The 20,513-nt window shown below is 54.2% G+C and overlaps 8 protein-coding genes across 8 annotated transcripts; 4 read left to right on the top strand and 4 right to left on the bottom strand.

Annotated features, from left to right (window-relative positions):
• The first annotated feature begins 240 nt into the window (after window positions 1–240).
• On the top strand, window positions 241–2,099 carry GUITHDRAFT_161039 (hypothetical protein). The gene is made up of 8 exons (XM_005840324.1): window positions 241–304; window positions 559–900; window positions 946–1,001; window positions 1,058–1,132; window positions 1,184–1,271; window positions 1,350–1,443; window positions 1,488–1,574; window positions 1,810–2,099. The coding sequence occupies exons 1-8, from the start codon at window positions 257–259 to the stop codon at window positions 2,073–2,075; spliced, it is 1,056 nt and encodes a 351-aa protein (XP_005840381.1). The 5' UTR covers window positions 241–256; the 3' UTR covers window positions 2,076–2,099.
• Window positions 2,100–2,151: 52 nt separating this feature from the next.
• GUITHDRAFT_64555 (hypothetical protein) lies at window positions 2,152–3,942 on the bottom strand (the record flags this gene model as incomplete). Its single annotated transcript, XM_005840323.1, has 5 exons — window positions 2,152–2,236; window positions 2,287–2,407; window positions 2,516–2,788; window positions 2,834–3,001; window positions 3,048–3,942. Coding segments are annotated over 5 exons (1,542 nt in total), but the record flags the coding sequence as incomplete, so codon positions are not given.
• Window positions 3,943–5,630: 1,688 nt separating this feature from the next.
• On the top strand, window positions 5,631–8,056 carry GUITHDRAFT_101101 (hypothetical protein; the record flags this gene model as incomplete). Its single annotated transcript, XM_005840322.1, has 14 exons — window positions 5,631–6,623; window positions 6,675–6,728; window positions 6,782–6,869; window positions 6,917–7,058; window positions 7,114–7,168; window positions 7,216–7,251; window positions 7,308–7,342; window positions 7,392–7,433; window positions 7,480–7,510; window positions 7,560–7,611; window positions 7,670–7,730; window positions 7,800–7,833; window positions 7,882–7,946; window positions 7,999–8,056. The coding sequence occupies 14 exons, from the start codon at window positions 5,631–5,633 to the stop codon at window positions 8,054–8,056; spliced, it is 1,746 nt and encodes a 581-aa protein (XP_005840379.1).
• A 258-nt stretch (window positions 8,057–8,314) lies between these two features.
• Window positions 8,315–8,818, bottom strand: GUITHDRAFT_101100 (hypothetical protein; the record flags this gene model as incomplete). Its single annotated transcript, XM_005840321.1, has 1 exon — window positions 8,315–8,818. The coding sequence occupies one exon, from the start codon at window positions 8,816–8,818 to the stop codon at window positions 8,315–8,317; it is 504 nt and encodes a 167-aa protein (XP_005840378.1).
• Window positions 8,819–10,192: 1,374 nt separating this feature from the next.
• GUITHDRAFT_101099 (hypothetical protein) lies at window positions 10,193–11,215 on the top strand (the record flags this gene model as incomplete). The annotated part of the gene is made up of 1 exon (XM_005840320.1): window positions 10,193–11,215. One exon carries the CDS (start codon window positions 10,193–10,195, stop codon window positions 11,213–11,215), a length of 1,023 nt encoding a protein of 340 aa, XP_005840377.1.
• A 529-nt stretch (window positions 11,216–11,744) lies between these two features.
• On the bottom strand, window positions 11,745–12,200 carry GUITHDRAFT_58236 (hypothetical protein; the record flags this gene model as incomplete). The annotated part of the gene is made up of 1 exon (XM_005840319.1): window positions 11,745–12,200. A coding segment is annotated over one exon (456 nt), but the record flags the coding sequence as incomplete, so codon positions are not given.
• A 2,537-nt stretch (window positions 12,201–14,737) lies between these two features.
• GUITHDRAFT_101097 (hypothetical protein) lies at window positions 14,738–19,238 on the top strand (the record flags this gene model as incomplete). The annotated part of the gene is made up of 20 exons (XM_005840318.1): window positions 14,738–15,115; window positions 15,162–15,475; window positions 15,527–15,569; window positions 15,636–15,836; window positions 16,092–16,128; window positions 16,260–16,366; window positions 16,414–16,557; window positions 16,604–16,675; window positions 17,148–17,214; window positions 17,261–17,304; window positions 17,356–17,567; window positions 17,904–17,944; window positions 18,001–18,167; window positions 18,218–18,253; window positions 18,446–18,486; window positions 18,534–18,623; window positions 18,676–18,712; window positions 18,899–18,961; window positions 19,013–19,084; window positions 19,185–19,238. The coding sequence occupies 20 exons, from the start codon at window positions 14,738–14,740 to the stop codon at window positions 19,236–19,238; spliced, it is 2,220 nt and encodes a 739-aa protein (XP_005840375.1).
• Window positions 19,239–19,304: 66 nt separating this feature from the next.
• On the bottom strand, window positions 19,305–19,905 carry GUITHDRAFT_101096 (hypothetical protein; the record flags this gene model as incomplete). The annotated part of the gene is made up of 4 exons (XM_005840317.1): window positions 19,305–19,401; window positions 19,457–19,515; window positions 19,680–19,750; window positions 19,800–19,905. The coding sequence occupies 4 exons, from the start codon at window positions 19,903–19,905 to the stop codon at window positions 19,305–19,307; spliced, it is 333 nt and encodes a 110-aa protein (XP_005840374.1).
• Between the last annotated feature and the right edge of the window lie 608 nt (window positions 19,906–20,513).

Raw genomic sequence — 20,513 nt, 5'->3', positions numbered from 1 at the left:
TCTCTCCTCTTCCTCCTCTGCTCCTGTCGCTGTTCAGCAACCCCTGCAAACCATGGAAGGAGTATGCATTTGAGAGTAGTTGCTGATTGGAGAAAATAAGCCAATTTGAGTTGAGTTGGCCCTCTCTGGGTTAAATTAAACAATATAATGTTAAATTTAATCACTTTATTGTAAATTAGAGAACTCTTCAGCTAAATTAAAACCTTTCAAGATAAAACAACAAACTTTTCACCTGAAAGCACACCGGCCGTTGGACATGGCAGCAAGGGAGAAAAGCGCCTCGCTGATGGCGGCTGCGATGCAGGTGAAGACACAACTATGAGATGAGAGAAGCGAGATGAAAGCAAGTAGAACACATATGTAGTTGAAACAGAAGATGTGTACCTCCAGTAGCATGGAAAAGGGAATATTTCGCCAAGATTTCCTCTTGGGTATGATGTCGACACCGTGCAAGAGCGATCCGGGATGTAAGAGTGTAAGGATGAAGGATTGAGGAAGGGCGTCTCACAGATCAGCTTGTACTTGCCATGAGCGTTCACTGAGAGCCTGCTGCTGCAGGATCACTTTATGAGAAGCTTGAAAGTAGACATCAGCGCGTCAGGGAGGATTCGGACTAGGAAGCCCAAAGTCAAGAAGCAGGAGGAGTTGTGCTCGCTCATGGACGACAAGCAAGACAAAGCAGACAAGGAAGACCTGTCTCTTGCACAGAAGCTGGGCCTTGTCCCTGCTCCGCCCTCCAAGTTGACCAGGGAAGAATGGATGTCGGTAGCTGAGAGATCCAGGCAAGGAGCCGGAGTCTTACTGTCGGGTCGCGAGCTGAAGCTTTTGTTGCGCAGAGGCCGTCAGGACAGCTGCAATGATTGTGCGATCTGCAGAGAGTCTTTCCGTGCGGACGCTCAGGTGTACCAGGCTCGTGGAGGTTTTTGAATGCTGAACCAGAGTCAGGTTATCCTGTCCTGTAGCCACGTATTCCATCAAGATTGTCTCGCATCCTTCGAGCGGTGAGCACGCAGATGCTGCTGTTGTCGTAGGCAGCTCCTGTCTGACTGGAGCTCAGGTTCGCAGGGGCGAAGTCCTGCCCGCTGTGCAGGATGAAGAACTACGAGAAGCGCTTGTTTGAAGACGGGAGGAGGTGGGAATGAGTCAGGACACTTGGCTCAGCTCCTCTTGACCTGTCCACCAGGAACTGGGAGAAGGTCTGTGCCGTCAAGCTGCAAGCAGTGTGGAGAGGGCATGCGGGAAGGAAGATCTTCAACCATCTTGTTGAAACTGTGAGCACCTTGATTGTTGTAGTTGTTGCGCCGCCGCCGCCGCCGCTACTGCGGTTATAAGTGACGCTGGCGAGATAGGTTGTGCCAACGGATCCCGAGAAGAGGAGGCAGTTCTACTACAAGAGGATGGAGAAGCTTTCAGCCAGGCTCTTCAGCGCACTCGATGCCGAGCGTGAGAGTCAGAGCTGGCAGCTGTCGGTGCTGACAGCATGGCAGGGGATCAAGACCTTGACGACCTGTTCAGAGAGTCTGAGCTAGCCCTACAGTTCAGTCGAGGCGTCTTCGGACATTCAGCCGGAGCTGGTCGAACGCCTCTACCACTTGCTTCACCTCCCTGTCCTCCCCCCTGTTGTCCTCCCCCCGTCCACCTGTCCTCCCATTTCTGATTCCCCTCTTTGCTTCTACCATTTTGCAGTCTCCTTTCCTCAGTCAAATCGCTTCCTCTCCTCTTCCTCCTCTCCTTCTCTTCCTCCCCTCCCTCCTTTGTCACTGTCTACTCTGCTTGCGCTGCCTTCTCACAAGCATGTTTGCTTCACAGGATGCGGAGGAGTTGGAGAACGGCGACGAGGAGAGGAGGTCGACTGGGAAATGGTGGAGGCGAGAGCTCTCCAGAGAGACGAGCAGGACTGTGCGATCTGCCTCTGCGACCTGGGGGGGCCGTCGAAGAAGAAAGTCTTGACTTCTTGCTCGCACCTCTTCCATGCCAACTGCCTCGAGTCGTTCGAGCGGTTCTCGTCGGCCATGGCGGAGGTCGACAGCCTCTGCCCCTGCTGCAGGTCCAAGTACGAGAAAAGATTTTACTGACACCAAGAAATTTACATCCCATTCACATGACAGCATCTCAATTGCCCTCCCCCCCTGCTCTCCCCTTGCCCTCGTCTTAGCTTGACGCCGCCCCCATCTCCGCCCATATCCTCTTCTTCCCCGTTAGCAGCGAGTTCGCCTGCGGCCCGGCCATGATGTAGCTGAAGACAAGGTCAGCGGCGCTCCCAGCAGCCTGCCCAGCATGAGGGACCTGTTGGTTCCGTAGGCAGTCGACCGGAACTTCTGCTTGAGGACGCCTTCCAGGAGCATGTGAACGAGGATGCGCTCGTTGTGGATCCTCTTGAAGTTAGGAGGACACCTGACACTTTGCCCTTGGGAGAGTAGAAGATTCAGCAGGGAGCAGCGAGGAGATGAGATGAGAGCAAGGAGAGGCAGCAGAGCAGGGAGCAGCGAGGAGAGGAGAGGAGATCAGCGGGTACCTGGAGAGGTCTTGGTCCCTGCCCGCCAAACCTCCACGATCTTGTTGAGCGTCATGGATTTCTTCTCCTGGGAGATGATTGACAGCACGGTCTTGGCATGCTCTGTGATGTCAGTTGCCTGCTGACTCCCCTGACCCTGCCGGGAGCAGCAGTCGCACTCTTCGGCTCCAGAAGGGCATCGCTCAAGGCCCGCGGCCTGATCACCGAAGTGGGAGAGGATGATCTGCCTCCTGCAGGAGCTTGCTTCACAGTACCTTACGATCTCGTAGATGCCTGCGGGTTCGGATCAGGCAGGGGGGGTAGAAGCAGCATGGAGACCTTTCAGGCCGTTCCTGTCGTGGAATGACATGGTGGAAAGCCTCGTCAGGTCCCCGGGGCGGTAGTAGAGGATACAGACAGCCCTGTCACCGTCCCTCCCTCCCCTCCCGCTCTCCTGGTAGTAGGCGGCCAGGGACTTGGACATGGAATGATGGATGACGAAACGGACTGGCAGGCAGTCAGCGATCGCTTCAGTCCTGTCCTTCCTCCTCACCGTCGGGCTTGTTGATCCCCATCCCGAACGCGATGGTCGCTACCATGATGTGTACGATCCCCTTGGTCCACTGCTGGTGCACCCTGGTCCTGTACTCGTCGCTGAGATCCGCATGGTAGGGCAGCGCCCGCAGGCCGTTCTCTGCCAGGAACTTAGCCACGTCCTCTGCATCCCGACGAGAAAGGCAGTAGACGATGCCGCTCTTCCCAGAGAAGTTCTGCTTGATAACTGACAGTATCATTGTCAAGACGTCCTTGGACGCGTACGGCTTCTCCTCGACCCTGTAGACAAGATTCGGACGATTCACGCTGCCCCTGAAGACGACGCTCCTTTCTATCCCAAGCATCTTGGAGACGTCCTCCTGCACCTTGTCTGTCGCTGTCGCTGTCAACGCCATGATGGGCACGCGAGGGAACTGCCTCCTGAGGATCCCAAGCTTGAGGTAGTCGGGGCGGAAGTCATGGCCCCACTGGGAGCAGCAGTGAGCCTCGTCGATCACAAAGGAGGAGATCCTCTGCATGTCGTGCGCCTGCTCGAGCTTGGACAGAAACAGCCTGCTCTTGGAGATCCGCTCGGGCGTGACGTAGAGGAGCTTCAGTTTACATGATCCCTTGGTCATCGCACCCAGCACCTCCCTCATCTCCTCCTTGCTCGTTGCCGAGCTCAGCATCATGCACTCGACCCCCAGCGCTCGAAGCTGCTCCACTTGGTCCTGCATGAGAGACAGGAGCGGGGAGATCACCACCATGATGCCTGGGATGATGATGGCAGGGAGCTGGTAGCAGAGGCTCTTCCCTCCCCCCGTCGGGAGCAGCACGAACACATCCTTCTTGGCGAGGAACGCGTTGATGATCTCGAGCTGGAGAGGACGGAAGGAAGAGAGGTTGAAGATGTCTTTCAAAACCTGGCAACGTTCCCATCACATGCTGAACATCTTCGAGTTGGCCAACTCCAACTCACCTGGTTGACCTGGAGGGTCCATGGGAACTGCCTCCTCCACTCTTGGAGCGACGGGACCGCCGCGTTTCCGAACGTCCGGTCGGAGAACGATTCTACACAGCCTCTCACCTTGCATGCCCAACCAACACCCGCCTTACCCTCTGGCTCCTCGTCCACGTTGGAACTTCTCGCCCTCCGCTCGGCAAGAGGCGATGGCTGCGACGACATCCCGGAATTTCTGAGCTGTTCTAGCGCCCGCAGTTCCTCAGCGGCTCTCAGCCGCTTCACCTGAGGCTCCGACGTTTCATACGGCACCCCACTTGCGCAGACCAGGCTCGCAGCGCCCTCGTTAGGGGCAGTTGACATGGCAGCAGCCCTTGCCCTAGCAGGCGCCCTGGGTGAAGCTGATGTCTCGCCCGCAGCCCTGAAGTCTTCACATCAGGCGCGCGCACATCGTAAGTATCACAACATTTCCGTCATCTTCAACCACGAGGAGTTTGTGCCCTTCAGGCCAATCGCTTCCTCCGGCTCTCCGACTAGGTTGTGGCTCAATGGCACCTCGAACGGCTCGCCAGCCATCTCCTTGTAAGTCTTCAGCAGCGAGTCCTCCAGAGTCCGTTGAGCCTAAAGAGATCTCCATCACACGCTGCATCCCTCCTCCTCCTCCTCCTCCTCCTCCTCCTCCTCCTCCTCCTCCTCCTCCTCCTCCTCACCTTCAAGCTCGCCTCTAGCCACATCCTCTGCTGCACCACCGACAGTATCTGACTGCGCATCCCCTCCAGCGCCTTCGCCATCGCGTTCGATGCGGGAGGATCTTGACAGGCTCTCCTGTCGCCGCCCTCCGCAACTTCTGGCTCCTTCCTCGCCCCGTTCCTCGGCTTCCCTGGTTTCTTCGGAGAAGCTTTCAGCTCCAGCAACCTTGCAGGAGCTCAGGGAGTAGGGTGAGATGCAAGGCACAAGCAGTACCTCTCGATGATCCCATCCTTGTCTGCTAGCTCCTCTTGTCCTTAACGACCACGTGTAAGGGGAACATGGCGATCAGCTGCACTAGCTACCTAGAGTTGTGTTTGATCTCAGCCTCAGGATAGCGACCAGGGTCTTTATGCTCAGTCGCTTCAGTCGGGATCGCGGAAGGGAGGAGTTGGCGAGCTTCAGCAAGGGATCGTCGGGCTGCTCGCTCCTGTCCCGCCTCACGCATGCTCCTGCTCCCTCCCCTCCGCTCGCTTGCTGCATGGCCGACGGCTGTGGCATGTTCCCGTCCGCACATCCTCCTCGGATCCTCAATGGAACCGAACAGGCGGGAGAGCAGGTCATGGTTGGGCAGGAGCACAGCATCCTAACATCGAGACTGAGGAGGAGGAGGAGGAGGAGAAGGAGGGACATGCGCTAGTCCTGCGCATGCTCACCCTACCGCACTCGTACCATTGCGCCCCAAAACCGCAGGCCCTTCTTCCCTGCCCGCCCCGTTTCCCCCCGATTCCACTCCTTGCAAAATATCCCCTTCCCTTCCCTTCCATCCCCTCCCCCATCCGCCCCAGCATCCGCCCCCAATCTTCGCCTGCGCCCGCTGCCCCACTCCTCCTCCCGCCCTTCCCTGCAGGAAAAGCTCGAGGGGTACCGCCTCTTCTCTTGCAGCAGGGCAGCATGCAGGGGTTGTGGGCCGATGAGGCGGATGGCATGGAGGAGGAGGATGACATGGACGAGTTTCTCGACTCCTGTGATGACTCTGGGGAGGAGGAGGAGGAGGGAGGTGGGGAAGTCCTGCCATCGTTGTTGCAATGGGCTCAGAGCAACCAAGAGCATCACCTACTGGAGCGCAACGAGGGAGCGGCAGGAGCACAGGGGGGAAGCAGTGAAGGCAGGGAGAGGCTGAGGAAAGAGACGCTGGAGAAGAACAGAGCGCTGCATGGCACCATCCTCGACATGCTGAAAGACATCGAAAAGATGAAGGAGAGGAACCGAGACAAGTGGAAGGACATGCAGGCTCAGCGAGAGGACCTCATGAGGATCATCGACGGCAGGAAGGTAGAGAAGTTCAGGAGGGGTCGGTGGCGAGAGGGCCGGCATGAGTTGGCGGCGAGGAAGGATGACAGCGAGTCCTTCTTTGGGATCAACCTTCTAGATCGTCACCCTGACAAAGCCATCACCCCGGTTGAACACAGCGTCGCAGGGTGGCGACTGTCTGAACGAAGAGTGCTGGTCAATGAGGTTGCGAACTGCTGCACGAAGATGCTGTTCTTGCAAGGACAGGGGGACCAGCTGCTATCAGCGAGGAAGCATGAAGTTCTCTTGTCTGAACCGTGCAGGAAAGTGCTCCAAGATCCCAAGTTGTGGGAAGAGGTAGGGAAGATCATGTGGAGGAAGCTCAAACGGGGGAGTGAGGAAAGTTTTGTACAATTTACGAATGTCGATGATCCGAAGATAACAAGGAAGGAGTGGAGCAAGGAGCAGGAGAAGCTCCTTGTTTCCTCAGTAAAATCTGGGCTGTCATGGGCCGAGATAGGACGAAAGATGGAGGAGAAGCTTCAAGTCTATCGACCTCCTGTCGATCTCTTCACCTACTATCAACGGGTGCACAATGGGAACCTCGTGAGGACGGGAAACTGGACGAAAGAAGAAGACGAAGTTCTCGTGATGGTATTGGACTTTGGCTCCCCCCATTGTGACTTGCCTTGAGGCTTCCCGCAGGCCATGAAAACCATTGCGGAGAATGATTGGGTAGGAGTTGCAAGATACATCCAGGTGACTAGGGAGGAAGGTAGTCTTTCCTCGTTCACCTCCAACCCGATGAGCAGGAGCGAGGATGCAACAGGAACGAACAGCAGTGCCTGCAGCGGTGGAAGCGGATCAACCCCGACCTGAAGAAAGGTCCCTGGTCCCCAGGTTGCATCGGATCCGACGAGCGCCGCCTGCTCCTGACTTACAAGCAGAGGAAGACGAAGTTCTGCAGCAAGCAGTTAAGTCTCTTGCGCCCTGGGCGTCCTCCAGGGACGAGGACGGGGAACTTCGCGACCCTCGAGAGCTCTCCAAGAGCATGCCGTGGATCGAAATCGCCAAGTTGGTTCCAGGGAGGTGAAGTCGAGAGGAGGATCCCAGGTGGAGGGCTGATGGAGATCGGTGAGAGCAGGAGGGCTGACCAGGTCAGGGATCACTGGATCCAGAAGCATCCTTATCGTCGTCAGGTCTGTCTGTCTGCCCCTCCTATCTCATCGGTTCATTCCCGTGACAGCAAGCTCGCCCGTGGAAGGCAGAGGAGCATGCAATGGTGTGTTGACTGTACCATGTGTGCCTCGGACGGCATGGTGACTTGAGTCTGATCAGCTCGAAGACTTGGTCAAGGAGTATGGAGTTGGAAGGTCTGTCCTTCATGCTCTGCTTGTCTCGCTGGCTGATACCTGTTCTCAGATGGGCACAGATAGCCACTGTAGTGATTGTCAAGGGGGGCAGGTCTAGTTTCTGATGTTGGAATCGTTTTGCAGTCTTTTCCGGGCAGGACTCCGCGGCAGTGCAGATTACATTGGGAGGTGAGGGAGGATATGAACAATATGCCGTGTTTATGACCTTCATTGCCAGCGAACTCATAAAGACGAAGTGCACGAGGACAGGGTTGAAAAGATTATCAAAGGTTGTTGAAAGATCTTTGTCTGTCGATCAGTTTGGGCTCATGCTTCCTCCTTCAATAGAGAGAATTCTTCCAAAGGCAGGAGCCTGTCTTGGTAGCCGCTATCACAATCGTCCTCAAAGGTACAGCAGAGCTATCGGGGCTGTTTGCTTTGTGTTGAATCAATGGAGTTGACTTCTGCTTCACGCCAGTTTGATTAAGGTTGAAGATCTCGAAATCCCTGAGGTCTTTGCACCTGTTGATGACGAGTCCTTTTGTCTGATCTTGTTGTAGGAACAACTTGAAGAGATGAAACAAGAGATTCGCAATGGTCTGCAAGCCAAACAGCCCAACAAGCGGTCGAACATCTTTGCCAACAGTTTGGAATGTTTTGACACTCAAAGTTCTCAGGAAGACAAAGAAGGAGCAGGCTGAGAGTTCTTCTTTGCGAGATCAGATTCAACCATAAATGCCAATTCCCCGACCCAGATATGGTCGCTTCCGAAGTTCCCGCATTGGAGTGAAGATTTGACTTTTGGTAGAAGACACAATCGTATGTAAGTAGACAGGGACATTCGAATTCCTCCCTGGTCGTGTATTATTCTAGTTGTGTATTGAATGAATGGTTCATCCCTGTGCTGACCAGAACTGTTATATTCTTCATCCACAGAGAGATTCCCACCATGTCTCATCGCCTTTATTAGTACTCGCCAAGTTGTCAGGGCCATCAAGAGACTCGCTTCAGGACCGTTGAGAGATGCTGCGTCATCGGATGTCCTGACGCCTCCATGCTGGTCAAGATGACCAACTGGTCATTCGCAGCATCATACTTGAGCGACCTGTGAATTGCCTTGACCTTCTCAGCATTCGCCACCACAGTGCTCTCCAGCAGCAAAGTTTTGCCGTCGTCCTTCACGCTTCCCTTCTGTACTTCAGCAATCCCGGTGGACTGGGCGATGTTCGCTTCGATCTGGCCATCGTCTCCTGTCACCCTGTAGAACCCGCACTCCGCGTGCATTTTCTTGGTCCCGTCCCGACTGATCGTTTTCTGATCGTAAGCGATGACGGGCTTGGCAGAGTTGGGAGCGCTGAATGTCAACATCTCGGTGTAGAGGAAGTGGAGGGGGTCTTTATCTTTCGATCCAGGATACCCTCCCTCCCCATCCCCTTTCCATGACCCAAGGATCCACTTGAGCGGAGTCAGCTTAGGATTCAATGAGTTGTCGGCCATAGTGGAGAATCTCGAAGACCTCTGATAGCAACGTAGAATGCTGCAGACCTGTCGGGGCAGAGCTGTCAGGAGTTGAGTATCAAAAGTTTTCGTTATCGAGTCCAAGATCACGGTGAAGACGTTGAAGAGACGATCTCAATCAAAACAGAGTCGTGTGAGGAAACACTACAATTCTGCATGCCGCAGGAAGGGGAGGGAGACAAGTGGATTATGCAGGTTCAAATGCAGTCGAAACAGGGAAACGAAAAAGGTTGCATGTCATAAAGTAGAACAAGAAGGACGCGGCAGGAGCGGAAACTAGGGGAATTGGGGAATAGAGGGAAGGCTATGGGATCAAGAGCAGCGATAGCAGGCTGGAGGCAAGAGGAGAGAGCAGAAGGAAGAATAGGAGGATGATAAGGGGGAAGGAGGAGGAGGATGGTGATAAGGGGGAAGGAGGAGGAGGAGGAGGAGGATGTGAGGGGGGTGCGGGCACGCGATGCTTCGAGGTCCTGAGCATGCTGACGGTCAGCATTGCGGGCGTAAGGGGAAGTTCTGCAGAAGGAACAAATCTTCAATCAGTAGTTAGTCACGGTTTACTCAAAGTCACAGTCACTGGAGTCCTAGGCCCCCGGGCCCATGATTGTCAGGCGCCGGGTCTGGAGCCACCCGGATGACTTTTGCACGCCGAAACTTCACCGGGCCGGTTACCAAACTTGTGACTCTGGGGTGGCGGTACTGCTTTTACTCAAAGTTAATTCAAGTATGTAGGGTCATCTTGACTTTTCGTATTACGGGAATTGTCTGTTCAATAATTTAAATATTTGAATGGAGTTTGATATAAGTTTCAAAATCTTTCTTGGGGAGCGGGAGGGGTCACTGTATCGTGCGGAAATGCCGGGAATCGGTGGGGTCACAGGGGGGAAGGGGTCATCATAACGGGTGCTATTTTGCGGAAATGTAGGGGTGGTAAACCTCGGACTCGGGACGATGAGTAGCAAATTTCTTTTTCGGCCGGGTACATGTCGGAGATTTCATGGGGTAGGGGTCGGTACCGTGTTGGTGCTGAGCTGGCCTCTTCTGGTCAGGTACAGGGGTATCTTTCGCTGAAAGTAAAACAAGATCGGTAGGGGTCAGAAGGGGTGGGGGTGGGGGTGGGGGTGGGGTGGGGTGGGGTGACCCAAAGGTGCGGCCTTGCCTCTTGTCAATCCATGCGGGAGTGAGAGGAATAGTGCGGAAGTAAGTAGACGAACAGGAAGGAAGTGAAGAGAGAGGGAGGAGGAGAAAGACTGTACGAAGAATCGGGGAGGAGAGAGACAGAAGTTTCTTCGTCGTAGCAACTTAAAGTGCTGGTCCTGTATTGTCCATCTAAAGAGAACTACAACAGTTCAAGGTATGTGGAATTGTCTTTGGCCGAAGTTCCACAGTCGCAAGGCGAAGTCAGGCAAGGACGACTCATCCATCCATGAGAGCGGAAAGGACAAAGACGCTGCCTTGTTGGTTTTACCAGATTCCATGGGAGGTACGCGATTTATGCTCCCCGACAAGATTTGGGATCCAATCGTCACTCCAGACACGAAAGACAACGAGCAAGTAGTTCATTCTTACTGGACATCTGAGAACTGTCAACATGATGCTCATCTATTACAAATACAAGATACATCGTTAACTTCGGATGGTGACACAGAAACGTGTTCGAAACAATCAAGCGATTCGAGCGACAGATCCCGGATGGTTTCAATCAGACCGCATGTCGCATCTCTTCATTCTCCAGCGTGTCAACCAGAACCTACCATCTCTGATCTCGAGCCAACAACTCGACCTATCGTTACCTGCAATGACGAGTCGGATGACCGGGGCGAGGGTCCTCCGGTGAGGATGGAGCAGACTGCGAAGGATATGTGGCCAGGTCAAGCCTGGAATGATCCTACCTTTGTCGAGCGAAGCATATTCAGCCTACAAGAAGATGTTCATCATGCAGAGAAACCTCACAACCGTGATCTCCCGCGAGAAAAGCAATCAGAGATCGGATGGTCCGAACCTGACATAAACTTCCACGATCTTAATGAGCGAGAGCTCATTGCAAGCTTGTTTCTGGCTGAAGAATGCGTTTCACATGTAACGCACAAGAAGGAATACTGCGAGAGCAAGAGGAATGATACTGCGAACATCGATCTTGTCGATTTGGATGAACACTCGATTTATGACGAGATGTCATGGCCGATCGCAGACGGGAGGGACCTGAGTCATGTTCAGTTGGAAGACGGTCTGACCGAAACATGCGAGCTCCTTTCGGATTCCGACATCGACGATCTTGATGTGCATCTCCACAAGATGATTGATGAGCATCTTTGTGACTCATGGCGGGCCCGAGGGGATGGAACTGCTTACCCGCTGTCAACAGCAGTATACGTGTGACAATAGTTTCTAATCTAGAAGCTTGTAAAACAACAAGAATATCTCTGTCGATTTGTCTGACATATCTGGAGTGCTGTGGAAAGAATCTTATTGATCCTCTCCCACGCATCTCCTTTCGACTCTGCTATACCCTCACTCTTTGAATCATTGATGTCTAGATTTCATTGCATCAAGAATTTACAATTCGAACGTTGTTAAAGTCTGTGCCACATACCTTGTCGAAGAAATCATGGACACTCTGTTTTGTCGTATACAACCCACAATTATTCCCCTCATTGTCTCGCTCGAAGAAGAACTCTCGTCCACAGATCTCCTCTAAGTACTCCAACACCTCAAGGTGCCCGCCGGAACTCGCAACATGCGCACAAGTCAGCCCCCGCTGGCTTTTCCTCTTTATGAATTCCAGTCCGCACGTCTCATATAGATACCTCACCAGTACCAAATATCCCCTTGAGCAAGCAGTCACTGCACAGGTCTCATCTTCATTATTGACGTTCAGGAGTGCCTCTTGACCAAAGGTATCCTTGAAGTACTTGATCACATCTAGATGGCCATAATAGCATGCAAGGTTTGTACAAGCCATCCCTTCAAAGTCCTTCCTGAGCAGGAGCTCTTGTCCACATGTGTCGTTCAAGTACCTCAGAACCTCCACCTGCCCCGTTTTACTTGCCTCGTGCGCACATGTCTGCTTCTGCTTATCCTCCACTAGTAGGAGCCCTTCCTCGCACACGCCCTGCAGGTGCTGTAGCATCTCTAGTTTGCCCCCTGAGCTCGCGAAGTGGGCGCAGGTCCTGCCGAGCTTATCGCTTATCATGCAATTAGCTCCTGCCTCGACCAGGTCCTTGACGCATCCTTGCATGCCCAGCATGGCCCCTAGGTGCAATGCTGTCCGTCCATCAGCCAACCGGGCGTTCATGTCGCATCCTGCGGCCCTGAGCAGAGGTATCAACTCTCTCTGCCCTCGGAGGACCGCCAGGACTATGGGAGGCTCGCCCTTGCTTTCTCCACTGGTGATCGAGGTGCCGTGCATCTCACACAAGCGCTTGCTAAGCTCCAGTCGCTCCTCCTCTTTCAAGGCTTTGCTGCTCAGTCTGTTGTGCAAGTCCGCCATCGTCATCCAGTACACAGACTTGATTTTCTCTGAGATGAGGGGTGCACACTGGCAGTCCCCCGTGGTATCTTCGATCCAGTACCTCATCTTATTCATTGCCATCTCCTTTGTCATCATGGCCTCCTCTATCGCCTCCTTGTAGTTGTTCTCCTCGTTGTACCATTCAGCCGTCTGGGCCATCCATTTCTTGAGGATCTTTCTACATTCAGAGGTGATTGACTTCTTGAGGCTCTTGTAAGTCATGTACATGAAATCATATGGCGCGCTCTTCAAGCGCTCGTTGATCCTTGGCTTCCACTCCCTCAGATCTCTTTCGACCTCTTTGGCTATGTTCGCCATCAGCGCTGTGTAAAGTTGCTTTCGCTTCCCGACAAAGTCTTCGATCTTCATGCTGGTCATGTTCGAGTTGATCTTCAGCTCCAGCACCGTCACTCGCCTCCCCTGCACCTCTGTGTAGCGCGGCTGCTTGATCACCTCCAGGTATGACAGCGGAGGATACAAGATCTCCTTCTCTCCGGGATACTGAGACAGGAACTCCAAGCTTGCGCCACGGTCAATGGCCCCACAGTTGATCTCGAAGATGATAGGATCCCCATCCCCAGCATACTGGATAGCCGTCATGATGTCTGTGGTCGTGCTCAAGAGCCCATACTCGACCCCTCCCGATACTCCATACTCGTCCTCTTTCAGGAAGTTCTCGGGCAACCTGAGCCCCTTCAACCCTCTGAGCACTCGCCGATTTTCTGTCAGGGGTGTGAACCGAGACAACTTGACGAGCCCGCTGACAATGCAGTGAATGGTAGTGGCGAACTTGTTGTTTGAGCTGCTCGGATTCCGAAGAACAGCGTTGTACTTGTAGTACATGGGGCCTGTGGAAAGAGTGAGAACTTCAGTGCCTCGTCAGACTCCGTGCCTGTCACCTGTGTAGAGCTGCAAGGCAAGAATTTCCTCCCTGAGCAGCTGAGCCTTGACAGCCAGGGGATGGCGAAGGAGCTCTTCAACGTCTCGGATCTCCCTCGGGCCCTGTGACAGTTTTCTTCTCACCTCAGGGTCGGTCAAAGCCTTCCACTCGTCCAGGGTCGTGGTCTGGATCTTGTAGTTGCCCGTGGTGAACTGGTACCTGGCATCTTTCCCTCCGCAGTGGTCGTCCTCGAGGCCCTTGTACAGGTTCACATGCGGCAGACCGATGCGATCGATCAGTCCGCCATGGAACTCCTCGAGCTTCCCGTAGACAGCCTCACTGCTGTGACCCGAAGGAGCTGACTCGTTGAGGGAGAACTTGCTGTTGCAAGGCAGCTCAACAAACTCTCCTCCCTTCCCGCGGGGAGCCGAAACCTTCTCCAGGCTTTCCGCAAGCTTCGCTGCCAACATCCCATGGCACAGCTCCGCACGAGTACTTGCCGTCATGCCTTGCAGCCCAGCAAGAGGATCTTCAGCTCCTCCTCCTGGGATGCACTCTGCTATGACCCGCAGGATCCCAAGGTCTGACAGGCTGATCATCTTCTGTGCGACCTCCCACTGTCTCGCAACCCTGACCTCGTACTCCTCGTACGACTCCTTTCCATCCACTGCGAGCACCTTGTCAATGCCAAGGGCGATCTGCAGCTCGTTCTCAAGCTCCTTGCTCCGCTGGCAGTCCCCCGAGCACTCGTAGAGCTCCTTGAGCACAGAACTGAACCTGGCTTGAAGCTTCCATGGCAGATCGTTCTGCTGCTCCCTGACGGAGGAAGAAGGAGCAGCAGGGGCTTCTGGTCGCCGTATGCTAGACAGACTCCGGATCCTCTCCCGGAGATCCTCGTTCTTGGCTGTCAGGCTGATGAGATCCCGTTCCAAGCTCTTCATGCTGAGCCGGGCTTCCTGTTCGGACGTGCCGATCATGCTTGTGGAATTCTGTTGGCGAAGAGACGATAGCTAGCGGGCGACTACCTCTTCCGCCTCATGTCTCCTGCTCGTTTCTCCTTCCTCTCGCTTCCTCTTCCTCCTGCCTCTCCCCTCTCCCTCCCCGCTCCCTCCCTGCTCCCTCAGCCCCGCTCTTCCGTTGCAGAGTTTTTTTACTCCAGCCCTACTTTGTTCCGATTCTTTCTGACAAGACTAGTCAACAAAAAAAAACGCAAGTTCGAAAATTTCATGTGAGCGCGTTCTTGTGCTGAAGAGATCCTTTTCTTCCTCCTCGTCCTCGTCCTCGTCCTCGTCCTCGTCCTCGTCCTCGTCCTCGTCCTCGACCTCGTCCTCGTCCTCGACCTCGTCCTCGACCTCGTCCTCGTCCTCGTCCTCGTCCTCGTCCTCGTCCTCGTCCTCGTCCTCGTCCTCGTCCTCGTCTTCCCTCCTCCACTCTGACTTTTTCTCCCTTTGCGCCTGCTCTTCTCACATCTCACTTCTCTTTGCTCATATCCTTCAGCAGCTGCTCCGACATGATTTCGGTGCCATGGGACTCTCCCGAGGAAGACAAGCGCGCCAAGTACGACAGGCTGTCCAGCCTGCTGGGCAGGTGGTCGGGCAGGAGCAACCTGCGGCTAAACAACATGGCGCTGAGGGATGAGGGGGTTGTCATGGTGACCCATCGGTTTCAAGAGCTTCGCCCCCTCCACCACCTGCAGAGGTTGGAGCTAAGAAGCAACGAGATCCGCGACCGGGGAATGGGAACGCTCTGCGACTGGATCAGCACGAGCAGGAGCCCGCTGAAGCACCTCAACCTCTGGAACAACGAGATCGGGCCCGACGGGGCCGGTCGGCTCGCCCGCATCCTCAACGCGTCGAAGCTGGAGATCGTCAACCTGGGGAAGAACAAGGTGAGCGGGAGGGGCTGCTGACCTCCGCTGACGTCATCCCGGGCAGATCAAGGACGAGGGTGCGACGCAGCTCGGGTTGGCGTTGGAGAGGAACCAGCGGCTGCTGAGCCTCAACGTCAGTGACAACGAGATGACGGACGTGGGGGGCAGGAGCTTCACCTCCGCGCTCTTGAACAACCCCTTCGTGAGAGAGATCGACGTGGCGCAAAACAACGTGTCCGCCAGGACCGCCAGGCACCTACGAGAAATTCTTGCACTGAGGAACAACGGCAATCCAAACGCCTCCCAGAGGTCGACAGAGTGGGTCGTACAGGAAGTGCCGGGAGCGAGTTTGAGCAGTGACATCCCTCTGCCAATCTTGTGAGGAATTTGCTCTTCAAGGATGTCATTTTTGTGATTGTCTTGTATCAGCCCAGATCCAGAGTTGGAAGACTCGTTGGACTCGTTGGAGGAGGTGAGAGGAGATTGTTTTCCCGTCTCCAACATGATCGGGTTGTGACGTGAATGCTGTAAAATGCAGAGGTCGAGCCCGCACCTGATGTTGCAAGGAAATACGGACATCAGCAGTCTGTCGAACACGCAGGAACAAGACAGATCGAACTCTAGTCAGGAGGAGGATGATACTCTGAATGACCTGCAGAACATCTCAAGCATCCCTCACTCGGAAAATTCTATGGATGGCAACTCTAGCGATCAGAGAGTACAGGATGCCACAACAAATGTCAGTGACAGTGGAAAACAAGAAGCAAACGAAAACATCACACAACAATCTGAACAAGACATGAAAAATTCTCCTATCCGATTTCCCTCCTCTCTGCCACCCTCTTCTCCACCACCCTCTTCCTCTCCTCCTCCTTCCACTTCTCCTCCCCCTTCCACTTCTCCTCCTCCACCCACTTCTCCTCCTCCACCTACTCCTCCTCCTCTACCCTCTCCTCCTCCTCGCTCTTCACGCCCCTCATCTCCACCTTGTAAGGAGATTCTGGCACCAGAATCCAGCAAAGGCAAGAAGGGTAAGACAAGTCATCAGAAGCATAAAGAGGCGGAAGCAGATAAAGGTTCTTTTCGCCAATCTGAGTCAGGTCTGAGACACTATGACTTGTCGTACTTGTGACATAGCTGAGATGATCTGCTGCAATGGCAGAGAAAGAGTACAAGATCATCCCGCGAGCATCCTACCTCCTCTCGTTTGATGACAACTATCGAAAATCATTGATCGACAAGCACAACAAACAACGATCGAGCAAGAATGTTGTTCTTGCATGGCTTTTTATTCTTACCTTGATTGTTTCACGTAGCATGCCAACGTTTCAAAGCCTACATCCAAGTCCACAAGATCGTCAAAGTCTTCAGCGTCTGCTGATCCTCCACCAGCGGATCCTGCTCCAGCCCTGCACAAGCCGGAAGTAAAGAAGCAGAAAACCCTCAAACTGTCAATTCCCGTATGCCTTCAGGCTGACATTTAGTCTCACTGAGTTTGTTTCGCAGTCATCGGACAACTACTGCGGGAATGTAGATCAGAACCAGATCATGGGTATCGGCGCAAGAATGGAGAAGAGAGTAGTGTTGAGATGTTGCCGACATCTTGCTGTCGTGATGTCTACACTATCTGCAGGACCATCCTCTTCCTGGCTTCTTCGTCAGCCACATCTATCACGGCACTGCAATCTCGTTCTTTTGCTAGAAGGTGAAGTTGTCCGACAGGTTGCGGACTGCAGAAGAGTGGGCGGGTTGAGGTGAGGGAAAAGAACAGTCGTTTGTGTCCTGACTTGTCGACTAAAAGATCGGAGACATGTTGATTGGTAGTCTTGAGTTGATGGTGGTCGGACAAAAGTCACGCAAGAGCTTTCTTAGCCATCAACAACGTCGACGTCGACCCCTCAGGCACCGACGACGTTCAAGTTGACACATCTTCTCCTCCTCTCTCTCCATCTTCATCTTCGTTCTTCCAACATCTTCATGTTTTCCTCATCTCAGTCTTCATCTCCTTGATGTCAATCTTTCTTTGTCCTCCTCACGTTCCTCCTTCCAGGACTTGCTGAATGGACCAGCTGGCTCTCCCGTCTCTCTTCGATTCGCCCGACGGGATCTGTCGTGCGGTAGAGCTTGTCGGGCATCGAAGCTTGTCGCTCACTAAAGACTCAGCGGCTGAGAGCATGAGCTTTTACAGCTTGACGACCCTGCGGGGAGTGAGTTTGTCCCTGGTCGCAGCGACTTGATGGTTTGACATGCTGGATCAGACGAAAGAATGGTTTGAAGACTGGGAAACCAGAGTTTCACAAACTGTATCACTGAGTAAGAAGGCTCCTGATGATGACGATGATGATGATGATGATGACGACGACGACGATGATGATGACGATGATGTTGTTGTTGTTGATGATGATGATGATGACGATCAATCAAAGGCGAGGAGCTGCAACATCTCAGAGAACAAGTCAAACAGCTGGAGGTCAATGGTCGTTCTTGTCTGAGAGCTTCTAAATTTCCTCTCCATCAGAAAAACAAGAAAGTCTCATCTCCTCCGCCGAAAGAATCTCCAAAAGCTTCTGCCTTACCGCCTCTTCCGAAAGTGAGAGGATCGCTAGTCCTTGACCTCTCCTCTTCCTTCGTCATCATCTTCCTCCTTAAACTCCCACCTCTTCCAACACCATCTCCTCCTCTTTCTCCACCTCAACATCTACCTCCTCTTCCTCCCTCCCTCCCTCACCACCACCACCACCACCACCACGTTCTTCTCCTCCTTCGCCTCCTCACCGTGATGACCATCATGCTGATGACAATGTAGACTGACTTCTTGGCAGATCAACTACGACGCAAGCGATCAAGGTCCTTCACTCCCGCTTGTCCCCCTTTTCATTCATGACCCTTGTCAACTCCATCAGGATGGATCTCCAACGCAACAGGGGAGCTGCTGAAAGCCGTCATCTTCGTGCTCGGGGAGGTGGAGGGGATAGAAACCCTTTCCTTCCTCAAGGAGGAGGAGATCGAGAATCAGACGGGGGAGGAGTGGCTGACGAAGTTGTCCAGCCACCTCAAGTCATGCGGAGAGGTGGAGCAAGGAAGGAGAGACGGGCTGAGGGGCTGACGGGATGGCGGCAGAATTGGATCAAGAAAATGGCCAAGGCAGAGGAGCAGGTGGGAAAGAGGAGATCACGAAGGAGAGAGGAGGGAGAGGGGACTGAAGAAGGATAATGAGGGGAGAAAGAGGAAGGGCAGGGGGAGGAGGAGAAGGTGGAGGAGGAATAGGAGAAGAGGGGCAGGGGGGCGCGAGAGGAGGACGCAGCTTGGTGAGAGAGTAGTTGGGTCTCAAATAGGATGGGCATGCAGGATGTGGAAGCGCGTGAGGCGGAGAAGGGACGCCTGCTCAGGTGTTGTTTGATTTCTCGGATCCTCGAGCGTGAAAGGGATGGAGCAGAGATGTCGAGGAGCTCGCGAGGGAACTTGCAGCCTTGTCGGAGGAGCAATGGATTATGTCACATCATATGCTCGAAGACTATATCTTCTTGTACTCAGACAACTTGTACCGTCCTGTTCCTGAGCGCTGCCTCTGTCATCAGGGAGAGTAGGATCGACGAGCTGAAAACCAAGAAGAAGGTCCAGGCGTCAACCCGTCCCTCCTCCTCACCTGCCACCAGGAGCTCCAGGAGGAGAATTCGCAGCTCGATCAGACCATCCAGGACCTTCACGCGCTGGTGGAGGAGGGAGCGGCGGAGAGGAGGAGATACGAACAGGAGCGGCCCACTCTCCCCTCCCCTCCTCCCCTCTGACTTGACACAGCAGGCCCTTCAAGACTCGCTGGAGCGATCGAGAGAGCAGCAGCGGCAGATTGAGCTCCTGACCAAGGTTCCTTGCTTCCTTGTGCAGATAGGGGGCATTGATCTCCAACGCCACCAGGAGCTCAGCGAGATAAACTTGTCTCGGAGCCAGGGATATCTCACCCTCAAGTCTGTGGTCGTTGCCGCCAAGGTCTCCAGATGCTGCCCTCCTTCTGCCTCCTCTAGCTCCCTCTTCCTCCTCCTCTCTTGTGCTCCCTCCTGTCCTCCGAGCTGATAACCGCACTCTGCAGGACGCTCTCAACACTTCATGGGAGGAGAAGAAGGCCGGGGACCCGCCCGCCTGAAGGCCTGGAGGATCAGCAAGGCCTCAGCAGATGGACAAGTCTGTTTGAACTTCGTCCTCCCTCCCCTCATTCTTCATCCTGCTGCTGCACCCTGCCCTTGAATTTCTCGTAGCTCTTCTGCAACGACGTCTCCGCCTCTTTGATCCTGCTCTGCAGCTGTTTGCTGTTGAACCTCCCGTCACGCGCACACCGGGAAGGAGGAGAGGAGAGTGTTTCACCTCTGCGACTTGATCAGGCTCAGCCTCTTCTTCACGGTTGTGACCGATGACTCGTGTTCCTGTGGGGGGTGTCAGTCATGATGGGTGTCCGGTCTATAGTTGTCGCCTGAAGGAAGAGAAGGGGGCCGACGCTCTTGTAGATGTTCCTCCCATCCGGCACAAGCTTCAGCTCCTGCTTGTTGTCAGACAGAGGTTGGCAGAACACTGCGGAACTCCTTCTCACCGACAAGACCAGTGAATTCTCGTTCTCCTGAGCCAGGAGCTTGGCAAGGTTACCTCGCATCTTCTCCAGTGCTAGCAGGAAACGTGACTGACAGCATGTCACATCAACCAAGCTCGAAACCTCTCTGCTCTCGCTGCAGATCTTCGACGATTTTCTGAGAAATCTCTTCCTCCTTTTCAGCCTCTCCAGTTTCCCGCTTATCCGCCTCTTGCATGTACTCCATCATCCGCTGCTGCCTCAACTGAGACAGCTTGGCTTCTGTAGAGTCGTCCAACTCGTCGGAATCCGCTCCTCCGCGCAGAGACAAGGAAAGGACGATGTTGTCAGGCGCTCGATACCAGCACACAGAAGGAGAGGACGGTGGAGAGGAGCGGGATGAAGCAGAGAATGGAGAGGAACAAGAGCAGGAGGAGGAGCGGAGGTCTGCCTGTATCGCTCCTTCTCCCACCATCACCAGACATGAGAGCAGCATAACGACCACTCTCCTCATGTCGCTCATCCCCTTCCCCACCATGGCGGTCTTCGCCATGACAGGCTGCATGACAGGAAGATGTTCGCAAAATATCTGGTCTGCCGGAATTGGTGGTTAACTTGGATAAAGCGCTTCCCTCCAGACATGGCAGCCGCAATGTCGCCGACGATCTGAGAGCCAACGGTAAGAGAGGAGGAGAGAGGAGGAGAGAGGAAGGGGAGACGAGCAGAGGTTGGAAGGAGAGAGCTGAGAAGGAGGAGGGGGTTAGAGGGAGACGGGGGGAGGGAGGATCCTTGTGTGGTTGGAAAAAGATGGTTGCAACGCTTGCGGGATAAGAGCAGAGGAAGGGGAGGATGGAGGAA

Source organism: Guillardia theta (genome assembly GCF_000315625.1).
Source record: "Guillardia theta CCMP2712 unplaced genomic scaffold GUITHscaffold_6, whole genome shotgun sequence".
Lineage (NCBI taxonomy): Eukaryota > Cryptophyceae > Pyrenomonadales > Geminigeraceae > Guillardia > Guillardia theta.
The sequence above is the reverse complement of the archived record's forward strand: the minus strand, read 5'-3'. Positions and strand labels throughout refer to the sequence as shown.